General features: G+C 47.9%; 1 protein-coding gene across 1 annotated transcript; it reads right to left on the reverse strand.

Annotated features, from left to right (window-relative positions):
* Positions 1-678: 678 nt before the first annotated feature.
* LOC137163323 (stonustoxin subunit alpha-like) lies at positions 679-25,958 on the reverse strand. Its single transcript, XM_067563499.1, has 4 exons — positions 25,888-25,958; positions 17,848-17,976; positions 9,295-11,349; positions 679-1,261 (listed from the first exon to the last, which is right to left on the reverse strand). The coding sequence occupies exons 2-4, from the start codon at positions 17,942-17,944 to the stop codon at positions 732-734; spliced, it is 2,682 nt and encodes an 893-aa protein (XP_067419600.1). The 5' UTR covers positions 17,945-17,976; positions 25,888-25,958; the 3' UTR covers positions 679-731.
* Between the last annotated feature and the right edge of the window lie 490 nt (positions 25,959-26,448).

The following is a 26,448-nucleotide window of genomic DNA, read 5'->3' on the forward strand; positions in this document are numbered from 1 at the left end:
TCCAGCCAGAACCTCACCACAGACTTGTTCTAAGGGATCCCATTTCTGGCAGATGTACTGGTGCACTGAGCGTGCTCCAGACAAGGATCCTGCCCAGGGACAGAGACTCTCAGGCCAGGTCTACACCACAAACTCACATCAGTATAACGGCATCTCTCCGGGGCGTGAAAACCCCTGAGCAATGTAGTTACACTGACCTAACCCCCGGTGTAGGCAGCGCTCGTTGACAGGAGAACTTCTCCCACTGACCTACCTACTGCCTCTCAGAGGTGGATTAACTGCGCTGACGGGAGAAGCTCCCCCATCAGCATAGTAGCATCTTCACTAAAGTGCCACAGCAGTGCAGCTGAACCAGTGCTGCTTGTTAAGTGTAGACAAGCCCTCACTGACTCCACAAGGAGAAGCATTAAATCCTCACCACCTCAGAGGCAAGGCAAAGTCTGTGTCGTTTGCAAGGTAGCTGACCCTCCCCTTTCTACCTGTTCACTTTGTTATCCCTCCCTCCCCCACCCACCTCCCCCAGTTCCCCTCCTTCCCCACTCTCCTGAGGTACTATTTTCTTACACCCCCCATCCCCGCCTCCCCCTTCTTCTGCCCCTGTTTACTGATAGAATCCTACAGGACCATAGAGTGCAAGAACAAGCAGGCTGGGCAGTCACTGTAGGACAGTGCAATGGGTTTATCTAGCCTGCTCTCTAACGTACTGACAGGGCCCTGGGCTACCCTGACTCTCAGGGATGCAGGCTCAGCTGGAATCCTGCACCCCAGACCCAGAAGAAAGGGAAGATTTTCTCACCATTGAAAGAGGCCTGTGGGAAGGTGAAGATTGGGGCCAGATCATCAGCATAATGAAATGCCACCAACCCCCCTTCATAGTCCAGAGAAACACGGATCCTGCTGGGTTCTCTACTCAAGGACAGGCGGGTGACAGGGGAGGTGTGAGCCCTGTAGTCACTGCCACTGCCCCACTGCTGCACCACCCAGATCCCCTCCTCGGGGGTAAAGGCAACCTCGTCCTTCCTCTGCACAGACTGTCTAGCTACCCCCACAGCCCAGTCTCCGGCTGGCCCTCCCTCCACCTTCACCTGCCAGGAATGTTTCCCTGAGGTGAATCCCTCAGAGCCCAGGACACAGACCATATAATCAAATCTCTCAGGAGTGTCAGAATATATCTGCTTTTCATGTCCCCGGTGCACGCCTCTTAGATCTTCAGATAGGACAAGCTCAGGATGTGCAGTGTATGGATCCAGAGTCACATTCGCTAGGGAGAGACAGAATCAGAGTGTTAGACGCAGACATGAGTCCATGACAGAATGAAAGGATCAGCTGGGCCAAACCTGAGACTCAGAATCTTCTCCCACTTCACTCACCTATTTAGAAAAAATACCGTGTAACATATATGTATGCCAGACAGTGCTACTCTTTATATTAGCCAGCTATATACAGATAGAGGAATCCAAGAGAGCTGGCTGTATTTTAAAGAAACCTTATTGAAGGCACAGGAACAAACCATCCCTGATGTAAGAAAGAGTAGCAAATATGGTAGGCGACCAGCTTGGCTTAACAAAGAAGTCTTTGGTGAACTTAAACACAAAAAAGAAGCTTACAAGAAGTGGAAGCTTGGTCAGAAGACTAGGGAGGAGTATAAAAATACTGCTTGAACATGCAGAAATGAAATCAGGAATGCCAAAGCACAATTGGAGTTGCAGCTATCAAGGGACATGAAGGGTAACAAGAAGGGTTTCTACAGGTATGTTAGTAACAAGAAGGTGGTCAGGGAAAGTGTGGGCCTCTTGCAGAATGGGGGAGCTGACCTAGTGACAGAGGATCTGGAGAAAGCTGAAGTACTCAATGCCTTTTTTGCCTCTGTCCTCACAGACAAGGTCAGCTCCTAGACTACTGCACTGGGCAGCACAGAATGGGGAGGAGGTGAACATCCCTCAGTGCTGATAGAACATGTCCAAGACTATTTATACAGGCTGGGCATGCACAAGTCCATGGGGCCGGATACAATGCCTCCGAGGGGCTGAGGCAGTTGGCTGATGTGATTGCAGAGCCACTGGCCATTATCTTTGAAAATTCGTGGTGTTTAGAAAAAGGCATCTTTCCATGTTCAAAAAAGGGAACAAGGAGGATCTGGGGAACTACAGACCGGTCACCATAACCTCAGCCCCTGGAAAGGTCATGGAGCAGGTCCTCAAGGAATCCATTATTAGACACTTGGAAGAAAAGAAGGTGATCAGGACAGTCTGCATGGATTCACAAAGGGCAAGTCATGCCTGACCAGGTTGATTGCCTTCTATGAAAAGGTGACTGGCTCTGTGGATGTGGGAAAAGTGGTGGGTGTTATATACCTTGACTTTAGCAAAGCTTTTGATATCATCTTCCACAGTATTTTGATCAGCAAGTTATAGAAGTATGGGTTGGATGAATGGACTATAATGTGGATAGAAAGCTGGCTAGATCATTGGGCTCAATGTGTAGTGATCAACTGCTTGATATCTAATTGGCAGCTGGTAACAAGTGGAGTGCCCCAGGGGTCGGTGCTGGGGCCGGTTTTGTTCAACATCTTCATTAATGATCTGGAGGATGGGGTGGATTGCACCCTCAGCAAGTTTGCAGATGACACTAAGCTGGGGGGCATGGTAGATACATTGGACGGCAGGGATAGGATACAGAATGACCTAGACAAAATTAGAGGATTGGGTCAAAAGAAATCTGATGAGATTCAACAAGGACAAGTGCAGAGTCCTGCACTTAGGATGGAAGAATCCCATGCACAGCTACAGACTGGGGACCAATGGGCTAGGCAGCAGTTTTGCAGAAAAGGACCCGGGGGCTACAGTGGACTTGAGTGATTTGTTGCCAGGAAGGCTTACGGAATAATGGGCTGCATTAGTGGAGGATTGCCAGCAGATTGAGGGACGTAATTATTGCCCTTTATTCGGTATTGGGGGTTCCAGTGATGCGCCGCATTGCAGTGTTCAGTTGGACACCAACAAGTCGAATGTGTTTACTTCTGGTCCTTACTGGTGCACAGTACTTGGCTATGGAGTACACAAGGGCCATTGCTGACGTCTGTAGCACTGATGCTGACCTCTGCTTGTGCTTTCCAGTTTCTAGACTAGGTTGAACCTTGTCTTCCTCTTGGTAGCTATCTTCTTCAGATGGTCATGGCAGGTTAGCGTGCGATCCAGCTTCTCTCTGAGATAAGTTGGAGTGGGATCTGTGATGCTGGCTGGATTAGGGGGGCCATTTGTGATATTATTTAACATCTATATGTCAAAACCATAACAATAATTCATATGAGATATGCCGTGTCAGGTACCGTTAAAGGCCATAGCATGCAAAGGAAGATGATGATGTTTATATTCATGTGTTATGTGTTTTGGGAGTTATGGATATTGGGAGTTATGGATATGTTTGAATATATCTGTATTTCAACTTGTGCTGTGTTTCTGGACAACACTCCAGACAGGATGGCTGCAGCAGTAGCCCGCTTAATGGCCCATTAAGGAAACTCTCAGTTTCAATGGGCCCAGGGGGAGAAGCAAGGGATACACCTGATGAGTCACCAAGACTTAGTCATGTGACCATGGACTCCATCTTATTTGTGGAAATTTCCGCAAACAGCATAGCAAAAGCCAAAGGGCATAAAAGACAGCTGCACCACATCCATTTTGTCTTCAGTCATCAGTCTTCACCTACCTCTCTGGATCAACTCATCTACAACTGAAGCTGTGAAACAAAGGACTGAGACCCATCCAGGTACTGGATGTACACCAGAGGGACTATACAAGCCTGCAACTCCACAATTCTACTAGAAACCTGATATATCTTTCAAATAATTTATATGTATGTGATTTGCTTTAATGATTTAACATTTCTCTTATAGTTTGTTTCTCTCCTTTTATAATAAACCTTTAGTTTTAAATTTCAGAGGGGTAGCCGTGTTAGTCGCTGGCAGCTGTTCTCCTTTCTTCCTTTTGTCAGGATCCTGAATTCAACCATCTCTTGGTCACTGCTGCCCAGGTTACCACCACTTCTACTTTCCCTACCAAATCTTCCCAGTTTGTGAGCAGCAGGTCAAGAGGAGCTCGGCCCCTAGTTGGTTGCTCCAGCACTTGCACCAGGAAGTTGTCTGCAACACTCTCCAAAAACTTCCTGGATTGTTTGTGCTCTGCTGTATTGCTCTTCCAGCAGATGTCAGGGTGATTGAAGTTCTCCATGAGAACCAGGTCCTGTTTTTTCAAGGGGCTGTATCTTGGACCCTCTTGCTCAAAGAACCCAAATTTGGGTCACTCACCCACCCCACACTTCCACAGAACACAAGAAATTTTCAGGCACAATCCAGCTACTTATATGGATTTTAGGCATTTACAGGAGGATAGGTCCATCAATGGCTATTAGCCATGATGGGCAGGGATGCAAATTCATGCTCTGGGTGTCCATAGCCTCCGTTTGCCAGAAGCTGGGAATGGGTGACAGGGGATGGGTCACTTGAGGATTGCCCTGTTCTGTTCATTTTCGCTGAAGCACCTGGCATTGGCCACTGTCAGAAGACAGGATGCGGGGATGGACCATTGGTCTGACCCACTGTGGCCGTTCTTATGTTCTTATGCTCTTATCCTTTAAACCAGCGGTTCTCAACCTTTTTTTCCCGAGTACCACTCGGGGAAAAAAGGAGGGGGGGACTTGCGGTGGCGACGGGGTTTCGCGGCGGCGGCGGGCCGGGACTTTCGGCAGCGGCGGGGTTTCGCAGTGGGAACACTGCCCTCCGCCGAAACCCTTCCGCCGTTTCCCCTCTTCCACGGCACAGTTTCGCGAGGGTGGGAGGGAGGGCCCTTCCGGTGCGGCGGATTCGGCGGCGCGGTACGTACCACCCAGGCTTCTTCGGCGTACCACCGGTGCGTACCACCGGTTGAGAACCGCTGCTTTAAACAGAAAAATTCTTCTCAATCTTAATTGCAGCAGAACTGATGCGCCGCTCTAATATTTATTACATTAATCACCAGGAAGTGCTTTGCTGTGTGCAGCTCCCCAGCACAGGACAATCCTGAAAGTTCAGGAGGCTCAGAGAGGTGGGCAGTGGCCCATTCATCTCAATGTGTTGTCTCATCTGAATGAGAGAACCCCAGGGAGATGAATACAGCCTAAAACAATAGTTCTGTGATGTGTGAACTGACCCACTGATGTCATGGGGTGTTTCCCTTCCCCCATCCCCACTGCTGGAGAGCCCGTGATCTACACCAAGCACACCTGTTCTCAATTCCTCATCCCAATGCCAACTGGCAGAGGGCACAGGGATGCATGAGGCTTACAGGGATCCCCTGGCTTTGGTATTTACATTCTTGTTCACCAAAGAGTGTCATGTAAGGTCTCTGCTGAAAGTCTGTGTCACACTGGTCTTCACAATCTTTGTGGGATGTGTGTGCAGATAATATGTAAGGAGAGGTGTGTGTATATTGGAAAACATGTCCTTGAAGTTAAAGGCAGGTCATCCAGAGATAGATGCCTTCAGACAGGTTCCACCAGACAGGAGGCAAGAGACACTGATCTCCCTGGCTGGCCATGATATACTGTGTGTCTTACAATGGCAGTCTATTTGCCTATAGAGTCAAATGCTCATGAAGAGATTGTGAGGAACTTCAGGAAAAGAAATCAGGAAGAGGTGAACTGCGGGGCTGAGGGTAGAGAGCGGAACCCTGTTTACAAGCAAAGAACAAAGGACTGGACTAATATTACTAGAACTACAGAGAGATGCCTTTGCATCCTTCATTTGGGAAGACAAGCCACCAATAGGCTTGGTCTTATGAAAGTTGAGTCTCAGATTCCTGGTTGAAAAATGCAGTGAGAAGGTGTCTGGATGAGCAGTACCTTATTAGACAAGAGGCATCTTGTTAGTTAAGTTTTGGTTCTAGAATGTGTGTTAAGATTTTAGTTGCTGTGTAACCCTTTTGTCTCTAGTATTTTTGCTGGCTGTCATTTGAATCAATGTTCCATGTTAAATAAACCTATACTTGCTTTCTCTATAAACAAGATCTAACTAATCATAGAATCATAGAAGATAAGAGTTGGAAGGGACCTCAGGAGGTCATCTAGTCCCATCGCCTGCTCAAAGCAGGACTAATCTCAGCTAACTGATCCCAGCCAGGGCTTTGTCAAGCCGGGCCTTAAAAACCTCTAAAGATGAAGATTCCACCACCTCCCTAGGTAACCCATTCCAGTGCTTCACCACCCTCCTAGTGAAAAACTGTTTCCTAATATCCAAACTAGACCTTCCCCACTGCAACTTGAGACCATTGCTCCTTGTCCTGCTTTGAGCAGAGAGTTGGACTAGATGACTTCCTGAGGTCCCTCACAACTCTAATATTCTGTGATTCTGTAAGGGGCCCACACTTTCCATAATCTTCCTCTTTTTGGTCGCATACCTGTAGAAACCCTTCTTGTTCCCCTTCACGTCCCTTGCTAGCTGCAACTCTAATTGCATTTTGGTCTTCTTGATTTCATTCCTGCACGTTCGAGCAGTGTTTTTATAGTCCTCCCTAGTCATCTGACCAAGCTTACACTTCTTGTAAGCGTCTTTTTTGTGTTTAAGTTCACCAAAGACTTCTTTGTTAAGCCAAGCTGGTCGCCTGCCATATTTGCTATTCTTCCTTCCATCGGGATGGTTTGTTCCTGTGCCCTCAATAAGATCTCTTTAAAATACAGTCAGCTCTCTTGGATTTCTTTCCCCCTCATATTAGCCTCCCAGGGAATCTTGCCCATCAGTTTCCTGAGGGAGTCAAAGTCTGCTTTTCTGAAGTCCATAGTCTGTATCCTGCTGTTCTCCTTTCTTCCTTTTGCCAGGATCCTGAACTCGACCATCTCATGGTCACTGCTGCCCAGGTTACCACCACTTCTACTTCCCCTACCAAATCTTCCCTGTTTGTGAGCAGCAGGTTAAGAGAAGCACAGCCCCTAGTTGGTTGCTCCAGCACTTGCACCAGGAAGTTGTCCGCAACACTCTCCAAAAACTTTCTGGATTGCTTGTACTCTGCTGTGTTGCTCTTCCAGCAGATGTCAGGGTGATTGAAGTTCCCCATGAGAACCAGGTCCTGTGAACTGGAAACTTTCCCTAGTTGACTGAAGAAAGCCTCATCTACCTCGTCCTCCTGGTCTGGTGGTCTATAACACACACCCACCACAACATCACCCTTATTGTTCCTGCTTGTAAGCTTAACCCAGAGACTCTCAACTGGCTTATCTCCAGTTTCACACTGGAGCTCAGAGCAATCATAGAGCTCTCTTACATACAGTGCCACTCCACTCCCCTTTCGCCCCTGCCTGTCCTTCCTGAACAGTTTATACCCATCCATGACAGTGCTCCAGTCGTGTGGGTTATCGCCACCAAGTCTTGGTTATTCCAGTGGTATCATAGTTTCTTGACTGTGGCAGGACTTCCAATTCCTCCTGTTTGTTTCCTAGGCTTCTTGCGTTTGTGTACAGGCATTTGAGATAACTGGCCAATTGCCCTACTTTCTCAGTGCAATTCCAGAGGCCTCCCCTGTTGTACCCACCTCCTTCTGCTTCCTCGTGGTGTCCCACTTCTATGATCATCGAAGATGAGGGTTGGAAGGGACCTCAGGAGGTATCTAGTCCAACCCCCTGCTCAAAGCAGGACCAACCTCAACTAAATCATCCCAGCGAGGGATTTGTTAAGCCAGGCCTTAAAAACCTCTAAGGATGGAGATTTCCCCACCTCCTAGGTAACCCATTCCAGTGCTTCACTGCCCTTCTAGTGAAATAGTTTTTCCTAATGTCCAACCTAGACCTCCCCCACTACAACTTGAGACCGTTGCTCCTTGTTCTGTCATCTGCCACCACTGAGAACAGCCTAGCCCCATCCTCCCTGGAACCCCCTTTTAGGTAGTTAAAGGCTGCTATCAAATCCCCCCTCACTCTTCTCTTCTGCAGACTGAACAAGCCTAGTTCCCTCAGCCTCTCCTCATAAGTCTTGTGCTCCAGCCCCCTCATCATTTTTGTTCCCCTCTGCTGAATTCTCTCCAATTTGTCCACATCTTTTCTGTAGTGGGGCCCCCAAAACCGGACACAGTACTCCAAATGTGGCCTCACCAGTGCCAAAAAGAGGGGAATAATCACTTCCCTCAGGGGCTGGACATGGCAGGGGGACACTCAGCAGAGCTGGGGATTAGAGTGTGGCTATCGCTAGCCTGCATGAGGGGCAGCGGAGCTCACAGAGGCTGAGAGGGAAGTGCTCGTGTTGCCTGGGGCTGGCGCTGTCAGGGGGCTGACCCATGGGGCGCACAAACAAGACATCCCCATGCTAAGGGCAGGTGACAGCGAAGTGCCTGGGCTCCCTCAAGAAGTGTCACACACTCCCCAAAATAATAATAATACATTTTGGGAAAACAATTGATGGGCAGATTTAGCAACATGCCTTCAAGCCTTTTCCAGATTTCTGCCCTAGGTGGACTTGACATAGGCTGGGTGGGCTCAGGGTCAAAGGCCTGCTGCTTCTCCCCCTGAGCTTGTCATGGTTTCAGGGTCGCTGCTCCTGTCTTCCCCCTCCACGGCTCTTCCAGGGCAGCCTCTGAAAGGGTTGGGCTTCCAGCCCTCACCTCTCATGGGGGGAGACCCACGTCTTGCTCTCTCCTGACCAGGGCTTTTCAGGCTGCCCAGCTCCCTGCCTCATGCTCTCTGGGTGTTACCCTGAAGTGAGTGAGACCTTGTACCAGGATCAGAGTCATGGGTTGATCCCCAGGTCTGGGCAAAAACACTGTGGTAGAATATGTCAACCTTTAGAAAATAAGGGGTATTTGGGGGGAAAGGAAGGCTGTATCCCAGGAACTCTTGGGTCAAATAACCCCACATTTGGGTCGCTGATCCTAGCCAGCGCATGTGAAGCACACCGAATTTCAAGGCAATCGAAGTAATCATGAAGATTTTAGAGTGCTTAGAAGAGTGAAGCTTTTCACAGGAACCTGGCTGATACCTTATTTTTACCAGACCTGGCAGTCCAGTGAAATTTGTACAGTCTCCAGCACAATAGATCCCTCTGTTGTTGGGTTGCACCCATTATTGGACCCAGTGGCTGGGTGCTGTATGCATTACTACAATTCAGATATTAAATAGCAATACATTGTTTGATTCTCAACACACTCCTACATTATATATCTGGGATATCTCAGTTTTCTTCCAGGGATAAATATAGTTTTACCTGAATCCACTACCCCAGAATCCTGTGTTTGGGGAGAGGGGGGACGGAATATTCAAATATATTTAAATATTTACCTTTCTTTAGGGTTGAGATGCAAGTCTCCTCGCTTGAGTCACTCACAGCCCCATCTGCACACACAGCCGACACCCGGAATCTGTAGGACACCTGAGACTTCAGTCCCCCAATGGTACAGAACTCTGTTCTCTTTCCTGTCCTTCGTTCCAGCCATTCGTCTTTCCTCTCCTGACTCGTATCTCCTGCCTCCTCCTCATATTCCACCTTATACTGCCTTATACTGACTCCATCTCCAATGGCACTAGGACTCTGCCAGGTGAGGGTGATGGCAGATGAATCTACAACAGCTGCACCAGGCTTCCCAGGAGGGCTGGTAGGAGGGAGCGTCTTCACGGTATCACTCACGTCGCTGTTCTCACTGAGCCCTGGTTTGCTCACTGCAGCGTATCGGAACTGGTACTCGGTGTTTGCACGTAGCCTGGTTACTGTGAATGTCTCTTGTTCGTTATTTACATTCACAGCCGTCCAGTTCTCCTGCCCTGCAATTGTGTACTGTACCCGATAGCCGGATATCACAGCCCTTCCATAGGCTGCTGGTTTAAACGTGAGCTGCACACGGTCATGTCTGATTCCATCAATCAGGGCAGGAAGAGGCTTTGATGGAGGCTCAAAGTTGGTGCTGAGCAGCTCTCCATCTTCATACAGGTAAATGGAAGTGCCTGGATTGTCCTCGTCTGGAACAGAGGCCACAACAAACAGGGTCTTCCCGTTAGATTTGTTGGCACTGACAAAATTTGAAAGGGACTTTGCAGATTTTCGAGCTTTTTTATATATTTCTTTTTCCTCAAACCACATTTTGGATTTTGGTTTATCACTGACAGAAGTGGCTGATGCTGAATCATGAGATTTCTTCATAAATTGAGTGTTAAGCCATTGTTTTAAATCTGATAAATATGGTTCCTCTTCATGTAATGAGGTGAACATAAAGGAGACGACAAAGTCATTCTTAGGATCAAGTACTATTTTCTCCAGTTTAGTCTGGGAGGACAATACTTCCACTTCCTTTAGGGCAGAGAGATAAGAATTGACGAAATTCATTTCTCTTTCCTTTTTATCCAGAAATTCATTGAGTTGCTGGGTATTGAACGGTGATTGGTTTTTGCAGGTTAAAATGTCCACCAGGGCCCCTTCCTCTTTTCCACCTCCACGGATGGAGGGTAAGAGTCCTGCGAGCTGTTTCTGGAAAGTCTGTCTGTGTTGCTTACACAGATCTCTGAATTGCTGGATTTTCCTCTTGATTTCGGGGAAGGTTGAGGCAATTGGACTCTTCACCATGTCGTTACATCGCATGTCTAGCTCTGTCAGTTGCTCCAGGGCGGTTTGAACATCAAAGATCAGTGCTGTGCTGATCTCACGCACCAGCTGAGCAGCTTTGGAATCCAGCTTGGTCAGCGGGTACAGCCAGACGCTCATTGGTACAGTGTTCTCCCCCTTGTCACCCAGCAGCTTTGGGAGGGTGGAATATATTTTTATGGCCTCTTGGTAAGTAGTTGGATTGTTCTCAAGAGCAAAATCACCATAAAACTTGCAGCTAATATTTTGAGCATTTAATTTTTCCTTCTCATCCATTTTGAGAGATCCTTCCCCTTCCACGGAAACGAAGGGTAACATTTTAATCGAAAGCTGGAGGCTTCCTTCTACCTCATGGACATTCTCTGAAGAAGAAACTTCCCGATCAAACACAAAGAAAGCCTGAGCCCCGTACAGCACAGCTGTGACCACATGGGTGGCCGTGCCTTGGTCAAATACTTCACGATAAGAGACATTCTCTGCTCCTAAATGGTTCATAGTTAGCTGCTCAAACCTTGTTGTGGCCGAGTACTTGAAAGTAATTCGGGCCTGTTGCTTGGACTTTTTGGTGTCATTTAAGTATTTGGCAGATCCACCTACTTCAACCAACCCTCCCATGAAACTGGCCTTCAGCGATGCTGTGACATTGAGGGCATTGGACTTGTCTTCAATGGTGTCAGACGCGATGATCTCAACTTCAGCCTTGGGTTGTGGTTTGATGTTTACATCCATGCGAAGCTTTTCATTGGTCCACAGCGTGATCGCTGGAAGAATAGAGACAAACACATGGAAATGCAATTGATAACCGCACAGGACAGAGAGTCTATCCATGATTTAATTGGGTGTCATTTCTGAGATTGAAAATAAATGAGGGATGGATGTCAAGTAAGCAAGCTGGTCTGATGACAGACAAACAGGCCAAGTCAAGGCTGAACCAACAACTTTCCCTTACTCCTGGCTTCTTACTAGATTCTAGAAGATGTGATTTGTCCTAATTTTTGGTGGGGTTTTTTTTTTTTAATAAAGCCCTCTCCAAAATGACTGAGTTCACCCCCATTCAGGAGTACACAGTTCCAGATAGCAAGTGCTATCTTTATGATTGAAATGTCAGTTCCATTCTAAATACCTGTGTTTTTTTATTTAAGAAGATATGAATTGCTATGCTTGATCTGATCCGCAGTCCATTTTGCTCAGTATTCTGTCTCTGAGAGTAGCCAGAACCACATACTTCACAGGAAGGCACAAGAAACCCTACAATAAGCATTTGTGGAACAAACTGCTTTCATAAAGGTCTCATTGATCTCTCATAGTTGGAGATTGCCTTAAATCTTGAACATGAGGTTTTATATCCCTTCCTAAACTTTTTTCATTAACTATTATAATCCTGAGATTATTATCGGTATAAACTTCCAGTCTCTCTAAATGTCTAATCCTGGCCACAGGATATATGGTTGGTGTGACAAAGTGGAGATGCTCCTAAAGTTTTCTCTGAGTCCTGTATGCGTGCCTCGGTTTCCCCCATATGTGACTCAAGTCTTTTGGTGATGGGATCTGGGTGTGTGATCATTGCAGAGACCGCTACAGGGTGGATGGGCCTTCCCCAGCTACATGTACACAGACAATGGCCAAATCCCTCTGCCATCCTGGATCAAACCAGATAAAAAAGGTTGTAACATCTTGCCTGGGAAAGAGACAAAGGACTAGAGAGACGCAAGAGAGGCGGGTCTGTGTGGTGGCTCAGAGGAAGGAAAGTCCCCATTGAGGGGTCGAGATGTAGTACCCGAGAGTGTGGGCTCTGACACTCTCGAGTTGGTCGCTGCTATAACTTCTAATTAATGTGCCAACCAAGTCTTTCTATGCTGTGATCCTGAGAACTAATAAACCCTACGGATGTTCATGCATCCGTCCCTCTCAGAAGGGAGTATTCAGAAGGGAAGTATTCTTATGAGAAAGTTACAGAAGTATGGGTTGGATGAATGGACTATAAGATGGATAGAGAGCTGGCTGGATCATCGGGCTCAACAGGTAGTGATCAATGGCTCCATGTCTAGCTGGCAGCTGGTCACAAGCGGAGTGCCCCAGGGGTCGGTCCTGGGGCTGGTTTTGTTCAACATCTTCATTAATGATCTGGAGGATGGGGTAGATTGCACCCTCAGCAAGTTTGCAGATGACACTAAGCTGGGGGGAGTGGTAGATACCCTGGAAGGTAGGGATAGGATTCAGATGGACCTAGACTAATTGGAGGATTGGGCCAAAAGAAGTCTGAGGTTCAGCAAGGACAAGTGCAGAGTCCTGCACTTAGGAAGGAAGAATCCCATGCCCAGCTACAGACTTGGGACCAATGGGCTAGGCAGCAGTTCTGCAGAAAAGGACCTGGGGTTACAGTGGATAAGATACAGTGGATATGAGTCAGCAGTGTGCCCTGGTTGCCAAGAAGGCTAATAGCATATTGGGCTGCATTAGTAGGAGCATTGCCAGCAGGTCGTGGGAAGTGATTATTCCCCTCTATTCAGCATTGGCGAGGCCACATTTGGAGTATTGTGTCCAGTTTTGGGACCCCCATTGCACAAAAAATGTGGACAAATTGGAGAAAGTCCAGTGGAGGGCAATGAAAATGATTATGGGGCTGGAGCACAAGACTTATAAGGAACGGCTGAGGGAACTGGGCTTGTTTAGCCTGCAGAAGAGAAGAATGAGGGGGGATTTGATAGCGGCCTTCAACTACCTGAAAGGGGGTTCCAGGGAGGATGGAGCTAGGCTGTTCTCGGTGGTGGCAGATGACAGAACAAGGAGCAACGGTCTCAAGTTGCAGGGCGGGAGGTCTAGGTTGGACATTAGGAAAAAGTTTTTCACTAGGAGGGTGGTGAAGCACTGGAATGGGTTACCTAGGGAGGTGGTGGAATCTCCATCCTTAGAGGTTTTTAAATCCTGGCTTGATAAAGCCCTGGCTGGGCTGGTTTAGTTGGGTGCTGCTTTGAGCAGGGGGTTGGACTAGATGACATAACAAACATGTTGCTGCACTTGCAAGGTATTTGCATCAATGGAGTAGCATTGTAAGGTCCCTTCCAACCCTAATCTATCATTCTATGATTCTATGAAAACATCCACGCACCTGGGTGCCCAACTTGAGAAGCCCTGGCCTGTGGTCTTTTCCAGAGTTGATAGCCGTGTTCTAGCACTTTCTATGTACAAAGCGCAGCTCCCACTGACTTCAGTTGCAGCTGTGAGTGCGCAGCACTTCTGCAAATCTGACCAGCCATGAGAGGGGAGAGAGAGACCCATTTTCCGGTGGGTTGTAAAGGTATTTAGATGCATGAAGTGATACAATGGGTCCGAGTGGGATTTACAGAAGCCAGGTGCTTCCTTTTAAAAATCTGGACCCTCAGACCGTGTCCAGTGATAAAGCATAAAAAGGGAGAGAGCTAAAATAGGCAACATTCAGGCTCTGTTTCTTTCATTTACATTTACTGGGCTTTCTCCACAAGCACTTCCTGACCTGCGGTTCTGTAAGTTCCTGTACCTCATCATGAGGTAGGCTGCCTCTTGGGAAACTATCTACCATGACTCTCAGGAGTGGGGACACTAGAGACTCAGGGCCTTTCCGCCTCTGTACCACCCTCCCCACCCCAAGGCTGACCCCTTCTGCTTGGTCCCTGTTTTATGCCCTGTCTCGAGTCTGTCCCTCTTACAGTGTATCCCACGGCTCCTGGTTCCTTTCCTTTCCCCATTATGGATCATGTCTAGGCTATGTCTACACTATGGACCTTACAGTGGCACGGCTATGCTGCTGCAGCTGAGCCGCTGTAAGATCTCCTGGGTAGCCACTCTGTGCTGGTGGGAGAGAGCTCTCCCATGGGCATAACTAAACCACCCTTAACTAGCGGTAGTAGCTATGTTGGCGGGAGACTCTCTCCTACTGACATAGAATCATGGAAGATGAGGGTTGGGAGGGACCTCAGGAGGTCATCAAGTTCAACCCCCTGCTCAAAGCATGACCAACTCTAAATAAATCGTCCCAGCCAGGGCTTAGTCAAGCTGCACCTTTAAAACCTCTAAGGATGGACATAGCACGGTCCACACCGGCACTTTTGTCAGTGAAACTTTTGTTGGTTGGGGGGTGTTTTTTCACACCCCTGACTGACAACATTTTAACTAACAAAAGTGCTAGTGTAGACAAACTCTAAGTCTCCTCCCCCTTCTCCTGGCTCAATACGTCTCGGCCTGCCCCGCCCTGCCCTGCCCCACCCTGCCTGGCTTGTGGCTCATTCTGTCATATCCCCCCTCCATTCTCAGTACTGTTCTGACCCTGATTTTCGGTGGGATCTTGGACAAATCACTGAAGCTCTAGCAGTCGCTAGGCACAGCTGTAACGCTGGGATGGTATTTATAACTTCACAGGCTGTTTAGAGACCATCTTAATAATGTTTCTACAGGGAAAAGTATTGTTAAATGAAATAGCAGGGGTAAGAAAGGAACATGGGGTCCTGGCTGTAAGGCCCACACTTAGTTCACCCAGGCCAGCTTACCACAGAAGGATGTCATGGACTTGCTGAGGGATATATCTGTGCTCTATGCACCTTATGGCCTCTGCTGAGTTTCTAATGACTTCATCAACCACATAAAAGCCCAAATCCAAGGCCTGAAAGCGAGAAGGACGCTGCCCAGGGAGCGCAGACCGCAGAGACGAGTTTCAGAGGAAGGTGGCCAATGGTTTCTTTAGCTGAACAGTTGGCAGTGTATTTAGCTGAGGGCGAGGGGGTAAAAAAGCAGGCGTGTAATGGAAAGTCAGCTTCACCCGAACTATGCCACTGGGCCATATTCTGCTCTTGCTTACCCCAGTGCGTACTGGAGTCAGTAGAATCCTTCCTGATTGGAGCCAATGTAATGGAAAGCAGAGTTTGGCACCACTGTCCCTCCATAGCACTTCACTTGCGCTTAGCCAGAAATGAAACAATGAGCAGAAATTAAGTCCTGGTAAAGGGGAAACCTTTTGCGTGGACTTTACAAAGCTACTGTAGAAATGCAAATACCTTGCAAGTACAGCAACACGTTTGTTATGCATTTCAGTACAGACGTTGAGCGAAGCTCTTCCTCTACCTCGGTGAGTCCAGCGCGTCCATCTAGCGGTAGGTCAGGGAACGTTCTTCCACCCTCTAGTGGTGGGGGAGGGTAATACAGCCGCTCTAAGATGGCCGCTCCCTGCTGGGCCCCAGTCCGGTCTCTGGCTCTCACAGGCCCTTGCCTCTTTGCTGGGGCTCTTGCCCCTCCAGTGAATGGCTGGTAGGGGGTGTGCGTGGGGCCCAGTCCAACGCTCGACTCCGGGCCCCAGCCCTGGGACCCTACAAGTAGCAGCCTCCTGCTGTGGCTTCAGAAAAGCTGCTGGCTTCCCCGGGTTACTTCCCTGTGCTCCTTGACTTACTGTCCATACCCTGCTCAGACGGGGGCCCCTCCTGCCTCCTTGCCAGGGAAGGTTCTTGACCTCTGACAGCCCCACTGGGTGTGGTAGTGCCCAACCACATGTCCAGTTCAATATTTCCTTTCTGGCAGGGTCTCTTCCCTCACACCTCCAGGCCTGGGAAAGGTCCTTTGCTCTCTTCAGGCAGGGCTTTCCCTCCCCCAAGCTTTGTACCTGCAGGGCTCTCTCCTGCCAGCGTCCTACTCCTTCTCCTAAACCCTCCTGTCTCTTGACAGCATCTTTACCTGCTCACACCCTCTGGTAGCTCACCTCACTCCCACAACTCCAGCCACAACCTTTCTCTGGAGGGGAGGCTTTTAACAAGTTCTGGACTGGGTCTTAATTGGCTCCAGGTGTGTTAATTAACCTGGAGTAACCCCTGCTCATCTACCAGGGGAAAAGGGACTTGCTGAGCCTGGGGATGATATATTGGCCATTTAGGTCTCTCAGGTAGCCATCCGCTCTGACCCTGTCACAGTGCATTGAGCAAAGCACACGTTGCGTGTGCACTAAGAGAAGAATTTGCTGATCTCTGGCTGTGCTGGCTCTGTGCACTGGCTGAAACTCAGTAGGTAGGGAACAGTCCTACATCTCAAGTTCAACTCTTGGCTCAGGGTGGAGTGGGAGCCTCACAGAGACTGTGGCTGCAGGTCCAAGTGGGAGCGGAGATGTTGGACGTTTGCTCAGCTGCACTAGTGACTCCTGAAGTGCCAGAGGGAGCTCTGCTAAAGACTCGGCTCACTAGAGAGGAGACTGGTACATGGCCATGCATAGGGCAGAGCCAGCACCTCTGCCGGAGGTTCCCATGATGTGCCGGCAGGTGGGAGAGCGCCTCGGAGGAGGGGGAATTGGAGAAGAGTGAGGGAGAAAGTGGCTGCCTGCCATCAGAGTCAAACACAAGTGACTGGGCTCAGTACAGAGGTAACAAAGTGAAATGTACTGGCCTGTGGCATGCAGGGGCTCAGATTAGTGGATCCAATGGTCCTTCTGGCCTTAATATTGATGAATCTGTGAAAAGAGTCAGACTCTTGGTCCCTCCGGCTGTGCCACCAAGATATTTGTGATGTCCCAAAATGAGTCTCCTTCTCCGCAGAGCAGCTGTTGCGTGGCTGGGGCTGGGGTAGCCTCAGGATAGACAGTTAAGGTTTCATCCCATGACAGGTTATAACTGGGTTCAAAAGAGAATTTAAAATGTTCCTGGAGGAGAGGTCCATCTATGGCTATTAGCCAGGACGGTCAAGGATGCAGCCCCATTTCCTGGGTGTCCCTAAACCTCTGACTGCTGGAAGCTGGGACTGGATGACAGGGGATGGATCACTCAATAATTCCCCCTGTTCTGTTCATTCCCTTTGAAGCACCTGACATTGGCCACTCTCTGAAGACAGGATTCGGGGCTAGGTGGACCATTGGTCTGACCCAGTATGGCCGTTCTTATGTTCTTCAGTTGCTAAATGCCAGGGACGGAGGGTTCAGACTCTACTGGCTGGTGGACGGGGATGTGAGGGGGCAGCCACCCTGAGAAGAGATCAGGAGAAAATAAACCTTCCCAGCTGGGAGTTTCATTTAATCAGGAACACGAGATATTTTAGTTCTACATGACCTAGAACAAATGGCAGCAGGTCACCAGCCCAGTGCACGTACCTCCTGCCCCATCCAATTACTTCAGACCCTGAGCCTGGGGAATGTGCAGGGCCAGTTCCAGGACCACTCAAGCCACAACTGGCTCATTCTCAGGTATGAAGTGGTTCAGACTGTGACTCTTTCCTCCCTTCACTCCAGAGTTCAGGGGCTACAGCTGGGGAATTACCTGGGATAAGGACATCTTTGCGGCAGTCGTACAGCATCCCCACCTGGAAAGGGCGGCCCAGAGCCGGCATCTCAATTGTGTCATCTGACCTGGCCATGGTTAAAGTCCAAACACTTTCCTGTGTCTCACCTGCAAGAAAATAACTCGTGTTAAACTGGAGTCCTTCAGGAGACATTCAAATGCTTCTCCTTGGCTGCGGACTTCATAAGCCTGCACCCAGGTTAGTTTGGTTCATCACACGGGAAGTGTGAGTTTGTGAGCATGGTTCTGTGTCACTTCCTGACACACACTCAGGTGCAACATACCGAGGGCTCGGAAACCGATTCCCAGCAGTAACTTGTCCATGTAGAAGGCTGGCAAAAGGGCTAGTTTCGCTCTTCTGTGCATCATTTTTGATGTTACTGGCATGACCGTGGGACTTCAATGATCTCACTGTCTAATGTAAACACAGGACACTGGACAACAGTACAGGGAAGCGTGGGTGTGGAAAGACAATTGGTGAGCTCAGCCTGGGAGGGATTGCTGGAAGAAATGGATTTAAAGGAGAAATTTGAAGGGGGAGAGAAAATTGGACAGGAAAAGAGACTATGGCCTGATTCTCCACCACTTCATTGTCATCATTTATAGCCATACAAAATGAGTGTGAAATGCTCCCCTCCTGATCTGGGGGCATTTTAAACCCACTTTTGCACGTGTCAAAAATGACAACCATAAGGCAGGGGAGAATCAGGGTCTAAGCAGTTAGGAATTTAAGGAAGCAGTAATAAGAGAGGCCTGGGAGAAAATGTGAGGAGAGGTGTAGGCAGGGAAGAGAACAAGTATGGCTTTGAAGGTGAGGACAAAGCACCTAATTAATTGTAGATCTGTACATGGTGGAGACACCACAGCAAAGTGATGTGAGAGTGGATGTAAAATGCTGCCAAAGCACAACCGTCGTTTTTACACCCAGCTTGCACTGCTGTAAATGACCATACAAGGTGCAGGGCTACTGTGAATTGAACCCTGAGCTTTTAAAATCACTAATAACGATTTGTCATATTCTTAATACATTTAATTCTGTGCCCAGGGGGTTCACACAACGAATCCTGTAGTCCTGCTCACAGTACAGAAAATTGTCACTGTGTTTAGTAGGTGAGTAGCATAGGGGAAGCTGTGATGGTGCTATTATTTGGCTGGGAAACATTTCCATCCTATGAAAAATATTGAACTTTTGAAAAATGGTTTGTGCTGAATCAGGACCAAAAGCCAAAACTGGAAATTTTTGGGGGGACTAAAAGTCGGATATATTTTGTTTTGGAAATAGCTAAATGTTCCAGCTGCCCAGGCTGCTCTTTCAGTGTTCCTGAAACACCATATACACCCTAGAAACCCATGGCAGTTCAGCAAGAGGCAGGAGAGCCTTCACTGAATTGACATGTTCCTGTGGAAGGTGCTGATCTGTTCAATTAGCATTTTCTTTTGGATTACCATTCCGTCAGAAAAGTTTGGATCAATCGTAGTTACTATGTCTTTAAAGTAGTGTAGAAAAGGAGAAATGTTTTAACGCTGTGTCAGCTACCCCTGCTCCTAGTTATTTCTAGAGCTGGTCAGGAATCTTCTGTCTGAAGTTTTTTTTTTTTTTTATTTTGACTGAAAATTTGGCTTGTGCAAAATTAAAACTTTCTGAAAAAAAAATTGATTGTGCTGACGTTATAATGTTTTTCCGTCAATAAAGTGCAAATTAAAAAAATAAATATTTTTGTTTCTTGTGCTGAATTGAAACGTTTCAGGCTGTTGGATCAAATCAAAACATTTTGAGGTTAGTCTGTGTCCACTGAGCTACTCCAGTGCCTCATGGGAGTTGTTGTTTTGGTGCCTCATGCCCCCATTCTTCCCTATAGGCTGAGCTCCCTGGCTGGACTACATCTCCCATGACTCACTGTGTTCTCCTCTCTGGCTAAATAGCCATGGTGCAGCAAGGGAGATGCAGCTTGCCAGGAAGCCTGGCCCATTGGGGAAAATGGGGGCATGAGGCATCCAAATTACAGCTTCTGTGAGACTCCACAGTGGTGAACACAGGCTCAGTTCAATGTCGAGCTGAGCGGAAACAAACGTTTCAATTTGGTTGGACAAACCTAAAAGAAGTGTTTTGATCTGGGAATGTTCTGAGTCAAAATCTTTTGGAACTTTAGATTCTGTGGGAAATGTTGATATTTTGACTTTATCCTGATTCAGGATGAAAATTAAAAGTTAAAATATCGGAATTTCCATCCTTGGAAATTCCAAATTCTGATCATCTCCAGTTATCAGTCCCAGAGCTACAGATCTATCATTTATAGGGGTTGTGTATGCTGGAGGTGGGGGATGGGCTGCATCTCTATGATCTTTGGGGATAGTGTAAATGGGAAGTGGGGGGGCCTACATTTCTGTGAGCTAGGGGAGCCAGTGGGGGCCAGTGAGATAAATTTCACATGCCACCTACCATCCATTTTATTCCTAGTTGTGTACAAAAAAGCATTAGCGTTCTGAAACTTTGCATGCACCTCAATTTTAGGATGCTTTATCTCAGGAAACCCTTAATCTTTTATCTCCAATTTTCCTTCCAGATTCTGCCCTAGCTCCTGATCTGGCCTGACAATTTTCAGGATGATCTGACTTTCCTTTGGAGATTTAGAAGGGCTGCCTAAATCAGCTTTAAAGAAAAATTCAGCAGCACCTTTAAGTATGGAGAGCCTACTGTGTCTCCATAATTCACTGTACAATATCTGTTAATCTAGAGTGAACGTTGACCAGCAGTGTCTCATGTCCTTCCAGAACATTGATTGCAGCTGATACTTAAACCTTTGATAACCAGGCAATAAAGAGTTAATGTATGCACCAGCCCTGCCCTACAGCCTTACCTTTTCCCCTCTGGGGCTATGCTTTAAGTATGTTTCAGTCAGGGCTGCCCCATAATAAGCAAAGATGAGGAATGACTAACAAAAATTGGCTTTTTATGTGTTGAGTTTTGTCCCACGGATAAGTGTGTTGGGTGGTGCAGGGATTAGTTGCAGCAGGCCACCACCATCATGCCTCTGTGCTGTGTAGTGAGGGTTGTGCAAGCAGAGGAACACAATCCTCTGTTCTTCCAGTGGGGAATCGTTGCAGACATGACCGTGTACTACAGGGCCGGGATAAGTGCAGGTGATGTTTCAGGGGGACTTCTAAGTACGAGAATCAAGGGTGGTAACATCTGGCCACTCTGGGTCGGTTTGCATGGAGCAGACAGTGTGGCTGAGTATTGGCCACGTGTTGCTAGGCGGTGTTCACTACGCCTGCCCTAAAAGGCACTGTTCCCTTAGTGTGGACACAGTCTGACAGTTTCTTCTGCTGTCCCCATGTGCTGCATCCCTGCAGCTTTCCATACCATCTGGAAGGATAGCATGTCCTCGTGTCTGTCGGGTGGGGTGGGACATCACTCAAAGAAGGCAGGGTTATGGTTGCAGGGTGGTGCTGGTGTATACCGTAACTCTGGATTTCCTGGTTTTCTGAGATTTAACTGCTGATGCACTCGGCACTCTGGAAGGGCCCTACATTTCCCTTCTTTTTTGAGGAAGTGATAGTAGTGAAAGCGGCATGACTGGGGAGTACTTGTGGGGAGGCACAACGAGGCTTGCTGAGAACCCCACCACCACCACTCAGTGACAAGCTGTGTCCTCCTCCTAGCCCCTCCATGCCTCTGGTAGGGCTGGAAGGGAAGGCCCTGAGGATGTGGGAAGATGGTAACTGATGGGCTGGAGGTAGCAGAGGGGAAGGGAAACCCTGACTCCCTACTCCACTTAGAGATTAGTGTACAAGGAAGGGCCTCTGTAACCCCCAGAGTGGATTGAAGAGGAGTGGAGTGGCCCATTCATCTCAGTGTGTGTTCTTCCCAATTTCCCTCCCTGTCTCCTGCAGATCCTGCTGGGCCGTACCCGTTTTCAAGACAATTTCTCTATGCATGTGGCTGTTAGAGCAATTTAAATATTATAATGAGCTCCTTGTTGGAGGAGCTGTATCTGAGGAACCTCTTAATCAAATGACCCTAAATTGCACCACAAAATCTGCTCGTGTCCTGGCATACTGCTATGCAAGATAATGGAGTGATTGTTCTATAAAAAGTGTTCCCCCACTGGTGATGTGGTGTTTTTCTTTTATCATTTTTCTGTGTGAGTTCATTCAAGCATGTAGGGGTTGTCTCATTTCACCCACATATTTGTTGTTGTGGCATTTAGTGGTTCGTCATGTGTTGTGATAGGCATGTGTAGGACTCATGGATCTTGAAAGGTGTGTTGGGGGTAGGGGCAGGGTTGATCATTGTAGCAGTGGAGATCTGTCTACAGCTTTTGCATCTGTTGTTCTGACAGGGTCTGGTTTTGCTTTGAGTTGGTGTGTCCTAGTCCGTGCGGAGCTTGCTTCTGATGATGAGTTTGGAAAGGTTGTGGGGATGTTTGAAGGCCAGAAGAGGGGGTTAATTCAGGAAAGATTTTGTCACAACGTGGGTGAAACCAGACAATGGTGACATTCTCGAATGAACTCACAGAAAAATGATAAAAGACAAAAACACCACATCACCTGTGAGTGAACAGTTTTCACAAAGCAATCACTCTGTATCTGACCTCTCGGTCCTCATCTTCAAAGGAAACCTGCATTCCCTCCCTCACTTTGTCTCTTAGGGCTTGTTGACACTTAAAACTTGGAGCGGCACAGCCCCCGCCGACATACTAAACAAGGGCTTATGCCAGCAAAGCTTTTGCCATGATAAGTGCTAGTTTAGACAAGGCCTTCAACAGCTGGAAGCAGGAAGGAGCATGAGTGTGGGGACAGCATCCCATTCCCTACCCCTTCTGGGCCTCATTTTGGAGTGGGGGACTCTGCATGCCCCCTGCAGCATAGGCGGCTCAAGGAGCTGTGAACCGGCCCATTCATCTCAGTGGGATATTCTCAGATGAACGAGCACATCCTGTGGAGACGAATACAGCCTGAAACGATAGTTGCGGGTCGGGTGAACTGCTCCTTCATCTCAAAGAATGTCCTCATCCTCCTTCTCCGTCTCAGTGCCTGTCCCATACCCTGAGCACGCCTTGTGAAGCAGTAAATAACATTTCCTTATTTACTTTCTCCAAACCAGTCATGATTTTATAGACCTCTGTCACATGCCCCCTTAGTTGTCTCTTTTCCAAGCTGAAAAGTCCCAGGCTTATTAATCTCTTTTATTAATCTTCTCATAACACACAAACTAGGGGTCACCAAATGAAGTTAATAGGCAGCAGGTTTAAAAGGAACAAAAGGAAATATTTCTGCACACAACACACAGATTCCTTGCCAGAGATGTTGTGATGTCCAAGACTGTAACAGGGTTAAAAAAAGAACTGGATAAGTCCTTGGTGGATAGGTCCATCAATGGCTATTAGCCAGGAAGGCAGGGATTGCTGTTTGCCAGATGTTGGGAATAGCTTACGGGATGGATCACTTCATGATCACCTGTTCTATTCATTTCCTCTGGAGCACCTGGCATTGGCCACTGTTGGCAGACATGACACTGGGCTGGATGGACCATTGGTCTGACCCAGTGTAGCCATTCTTACGTTCTTATGACAATCTACCAAAACAATATTATTGTATTTAAAAATAAACACACAACCTCTACTTAAGCTTTTAACCATCAGCTGCTCTGTAGCTCCTGACTGGAATCAAGGTCAGTGGGCATTTTATCCCTACTGTGAGGGAGAAGTTAGCCCGTTAACTGCATTTACGCTATACAGCAAGTTAAAACTTCCAGTGACAATTGTCAACACCACGAATTCTCTGGTCAAACACTGTAGCCAGATTTTAGACACACACAGACCACACAGTACCTGGTGCTGCCAGGTCAACTTGCAGTCAGCTCAGTCTCTCTGTTCTTCCCTCCGAGCCTGCAGCTCGCTCTGACTTCTGTGCTGTCTGTGCAGGCTGCTGGGGGAATTCTCAGAAAAACTCTGGGTTTCTGTGGCTTCTTCTACTTCTCATTAGTGCTTCTATCAGACGGAAACAGACTTCTGTTTCTGTGTGTGTCAGGGTTTGGGATGAGGGGGAGCAAAGGCGCTTGGTTGGCAAATTCTTACAGAAAAGCTATTTGGAGTGAGTTTTACAGGTATTACTTTTTTCAGAGCACCATAAAGGTACAATGCATGGGAGAACATAAACTGAGCTGTGCCAAACAGTTAACCACGTAGGGGGGGTGTTGGAAAGAGGATGTGTGTGTCCTTGATTATTAAGGACTCTACTCATCTCCAGACTGAATTGTTACTGGGCACTTGCAAGTGCTACGTTGCAGGTTCCTCAGAGGGTTCACCTGGTGCAGAAGGCAGCTAGTAACTTTCTTGGTGGGAGTGGGGCGGGGGGAGCATCTCACACACGTCATGTGACACCCGTACTCTGTGGTCAGCACCAGCTTCTACTTCATTTCTGGGTGCAGTTCATAGAGCTCATTTGACCAATCAATCTCTGTTTCAGTTTGGGTCCTGGTTACCCCAGGGATGCTCCTCTAGTTCAGTTCTATCCTGACAGGTGTGATCACTTGAGGTGATGAAGCTGAGCACCCCCCCATCTTCAGCTATGTGCAAAAATATTTTTGATATCACAGCAATTTTCAAGGCAATTGAGTGTGCATGGGGATTTTAGAGCACTTTAAAAAATCAGCTCTTAAACAGTAAGAGAGTGTCTCCTTTAACTATAGCGGAGCTACTGCCCCACTAAAATCTAGGATCATGTGCTGCCCCTACTCAGGCTTCAGACACCCCAAGGGCAGAACAGGTGTACAATGTTCTTGTGTATAATAATGTTGAGCAAGGCCTTTTCTGAAAGCTTGTAATGCTCTAAATTTAGCAATCACTAGGACAGATGTTCGGAATTTATGGATTGTGTATGTAGGGAGCTGGGTTCCTAAAGTTTACCTCCCCCTCCCAGCAGGGTGGTGGTCGGCCAGGCACTCAGGGGCTGCCTCCCCCACCAGACAAGACTAACTCCCAGCACCTAGCATTGTACATTGCAGGGAAAGACAAATGATGGGTCTCTGGTGTGCAAACTGTGCACAGTGTGTCCCAAAGTGACCTGATAACTGGGGGCAGGTTTGATACCTTTGGGGGTGACGAGCCAGAGGGGAAAAGTTCCCGTGTCGGGTAGTTAGGAACTCGGGGTAGGTGGATTTGGGGACGCATGGGACTGGAAGGGCGGTTGGGTCCCCCTGCAGGGATAACGAGGCTGCTGGAAGCCAGGGTCAGACCTTTATGCCTGTGGGCTGGCTACTGGTGCCAGGGCTCCGAGCCACAGCAGCAGAATTAGGGCACCCAAGGCCCCTGAGCAGGCGGCGACAGACCCCTCACTGGTCTGGGGGATCCCCAGAATGTCACACCGCGGTATCGGAATGCTTCACAGCCAGCCTCTTGCTGTGCCTTGTCGCTATTCCCTGTGTAACCTCATAAAAAATAATCCGTTCTTTGCCATCCTGTCAGCTACAGCCCTGGGCCAGATTCATCCCAGCACTGATAAAAGATAAATAATAAGAAGTTCAGATTAAGTGCCCAAGATGTGCAGCATAGTCTGTTACCGAGTCACCAGCTGGGACGTTCCTCCTTCCTTGCCCCATCCTCCCCTACAGTCGGTTACCTGTATTTGTCACATCGGTCTAAAATCAGTCTGTAATCTATCTGAGGTGGGGACCACATTTTTCTATGTGTAGTCCAAGGTTTTCAAAAGTGATCAGTGACTGTAGGTGCCTCAGTTTTCAGGCACCCAACTGGAGACCCTTAAAGGGGCCTGATTGCCAGGGGGTGAGCTCTCAGCACGTTTTGAGAATCGAGTTGGTGTGTCAAGCAATGCCCCCAAAGTTACTTTTGAAAATCTTGGCCACAGAGTAAAGTGTCCAGAACTTTTGGGCTGTAAATATGGCAATTGCTATTATTAACAAGCCACTGATGGGCGTTTTCATTCCATTTTCTGCTATTATTACAAGCTGTTCTTTCAAATGTTTCACCCAAGTTTCAAACACAGACAACACTGTACCTTTGTGCTGCTAATTCAGTTCGGAGAACCAACGTGTATTCTTCCTTCAGAGTCTGCTGGTTCCTGCGTCCTCTACGCTGTCCATCAGATCGGAGGGGTTCTCACAGAAAAACTGAACTTTTATATGGTTTCATCTATTTATAATTCAGTTTCAGTTTCTAGCTTTCACCGTTAGTTAAATTGCTGGTTTCCATTTCAGTTTCTACCTGGGGTCAAGCCCAGGGCCTTCAGAACTCGCTTGGTCAGTGAATTCCATTTACAGGAAAACAGCTTGGAGCTGGTTTACCAGAATTGTTTCCTCAAATCAGCAGTTCTCAAAAAATAAGAACCCCTGAGACAATCTGGCAAGGGCAGCTCTGCTCATGGTTCCTCACTGCCTGGGTGTGTGAGAAGGGGTGACTCGAAGTCCCAGGGGCTCTCTGAGTACTCAGTTTTGCCTGAACCTCAAGGTGACCCTCTGGGAGGAGCTTTGGGCTCAGGGCATTGCCTTGTCACAGCCTGACTCGTATGTCTGATTTACAGGGTGGAGAGGTGTGCTCGGTACACAGTGAGGTGAGGGTA

Source organism: Emydura macquarii, unplaced genomic scaffold (assembly GCF_026122565.2).
Source record: "Emydura macquarii macquarii isolate MOO-44397 ecotype Brisbane River unplaced genomic scaffold, CSIRO-AGI_Emac_v2 contig_2513, whole genome shotgun sequence".
Lineage (NCBI taxonomy): Eukaryota > Metazoa > Chordata > Testudines > Chelidae > Emydura > Emydura macquarii.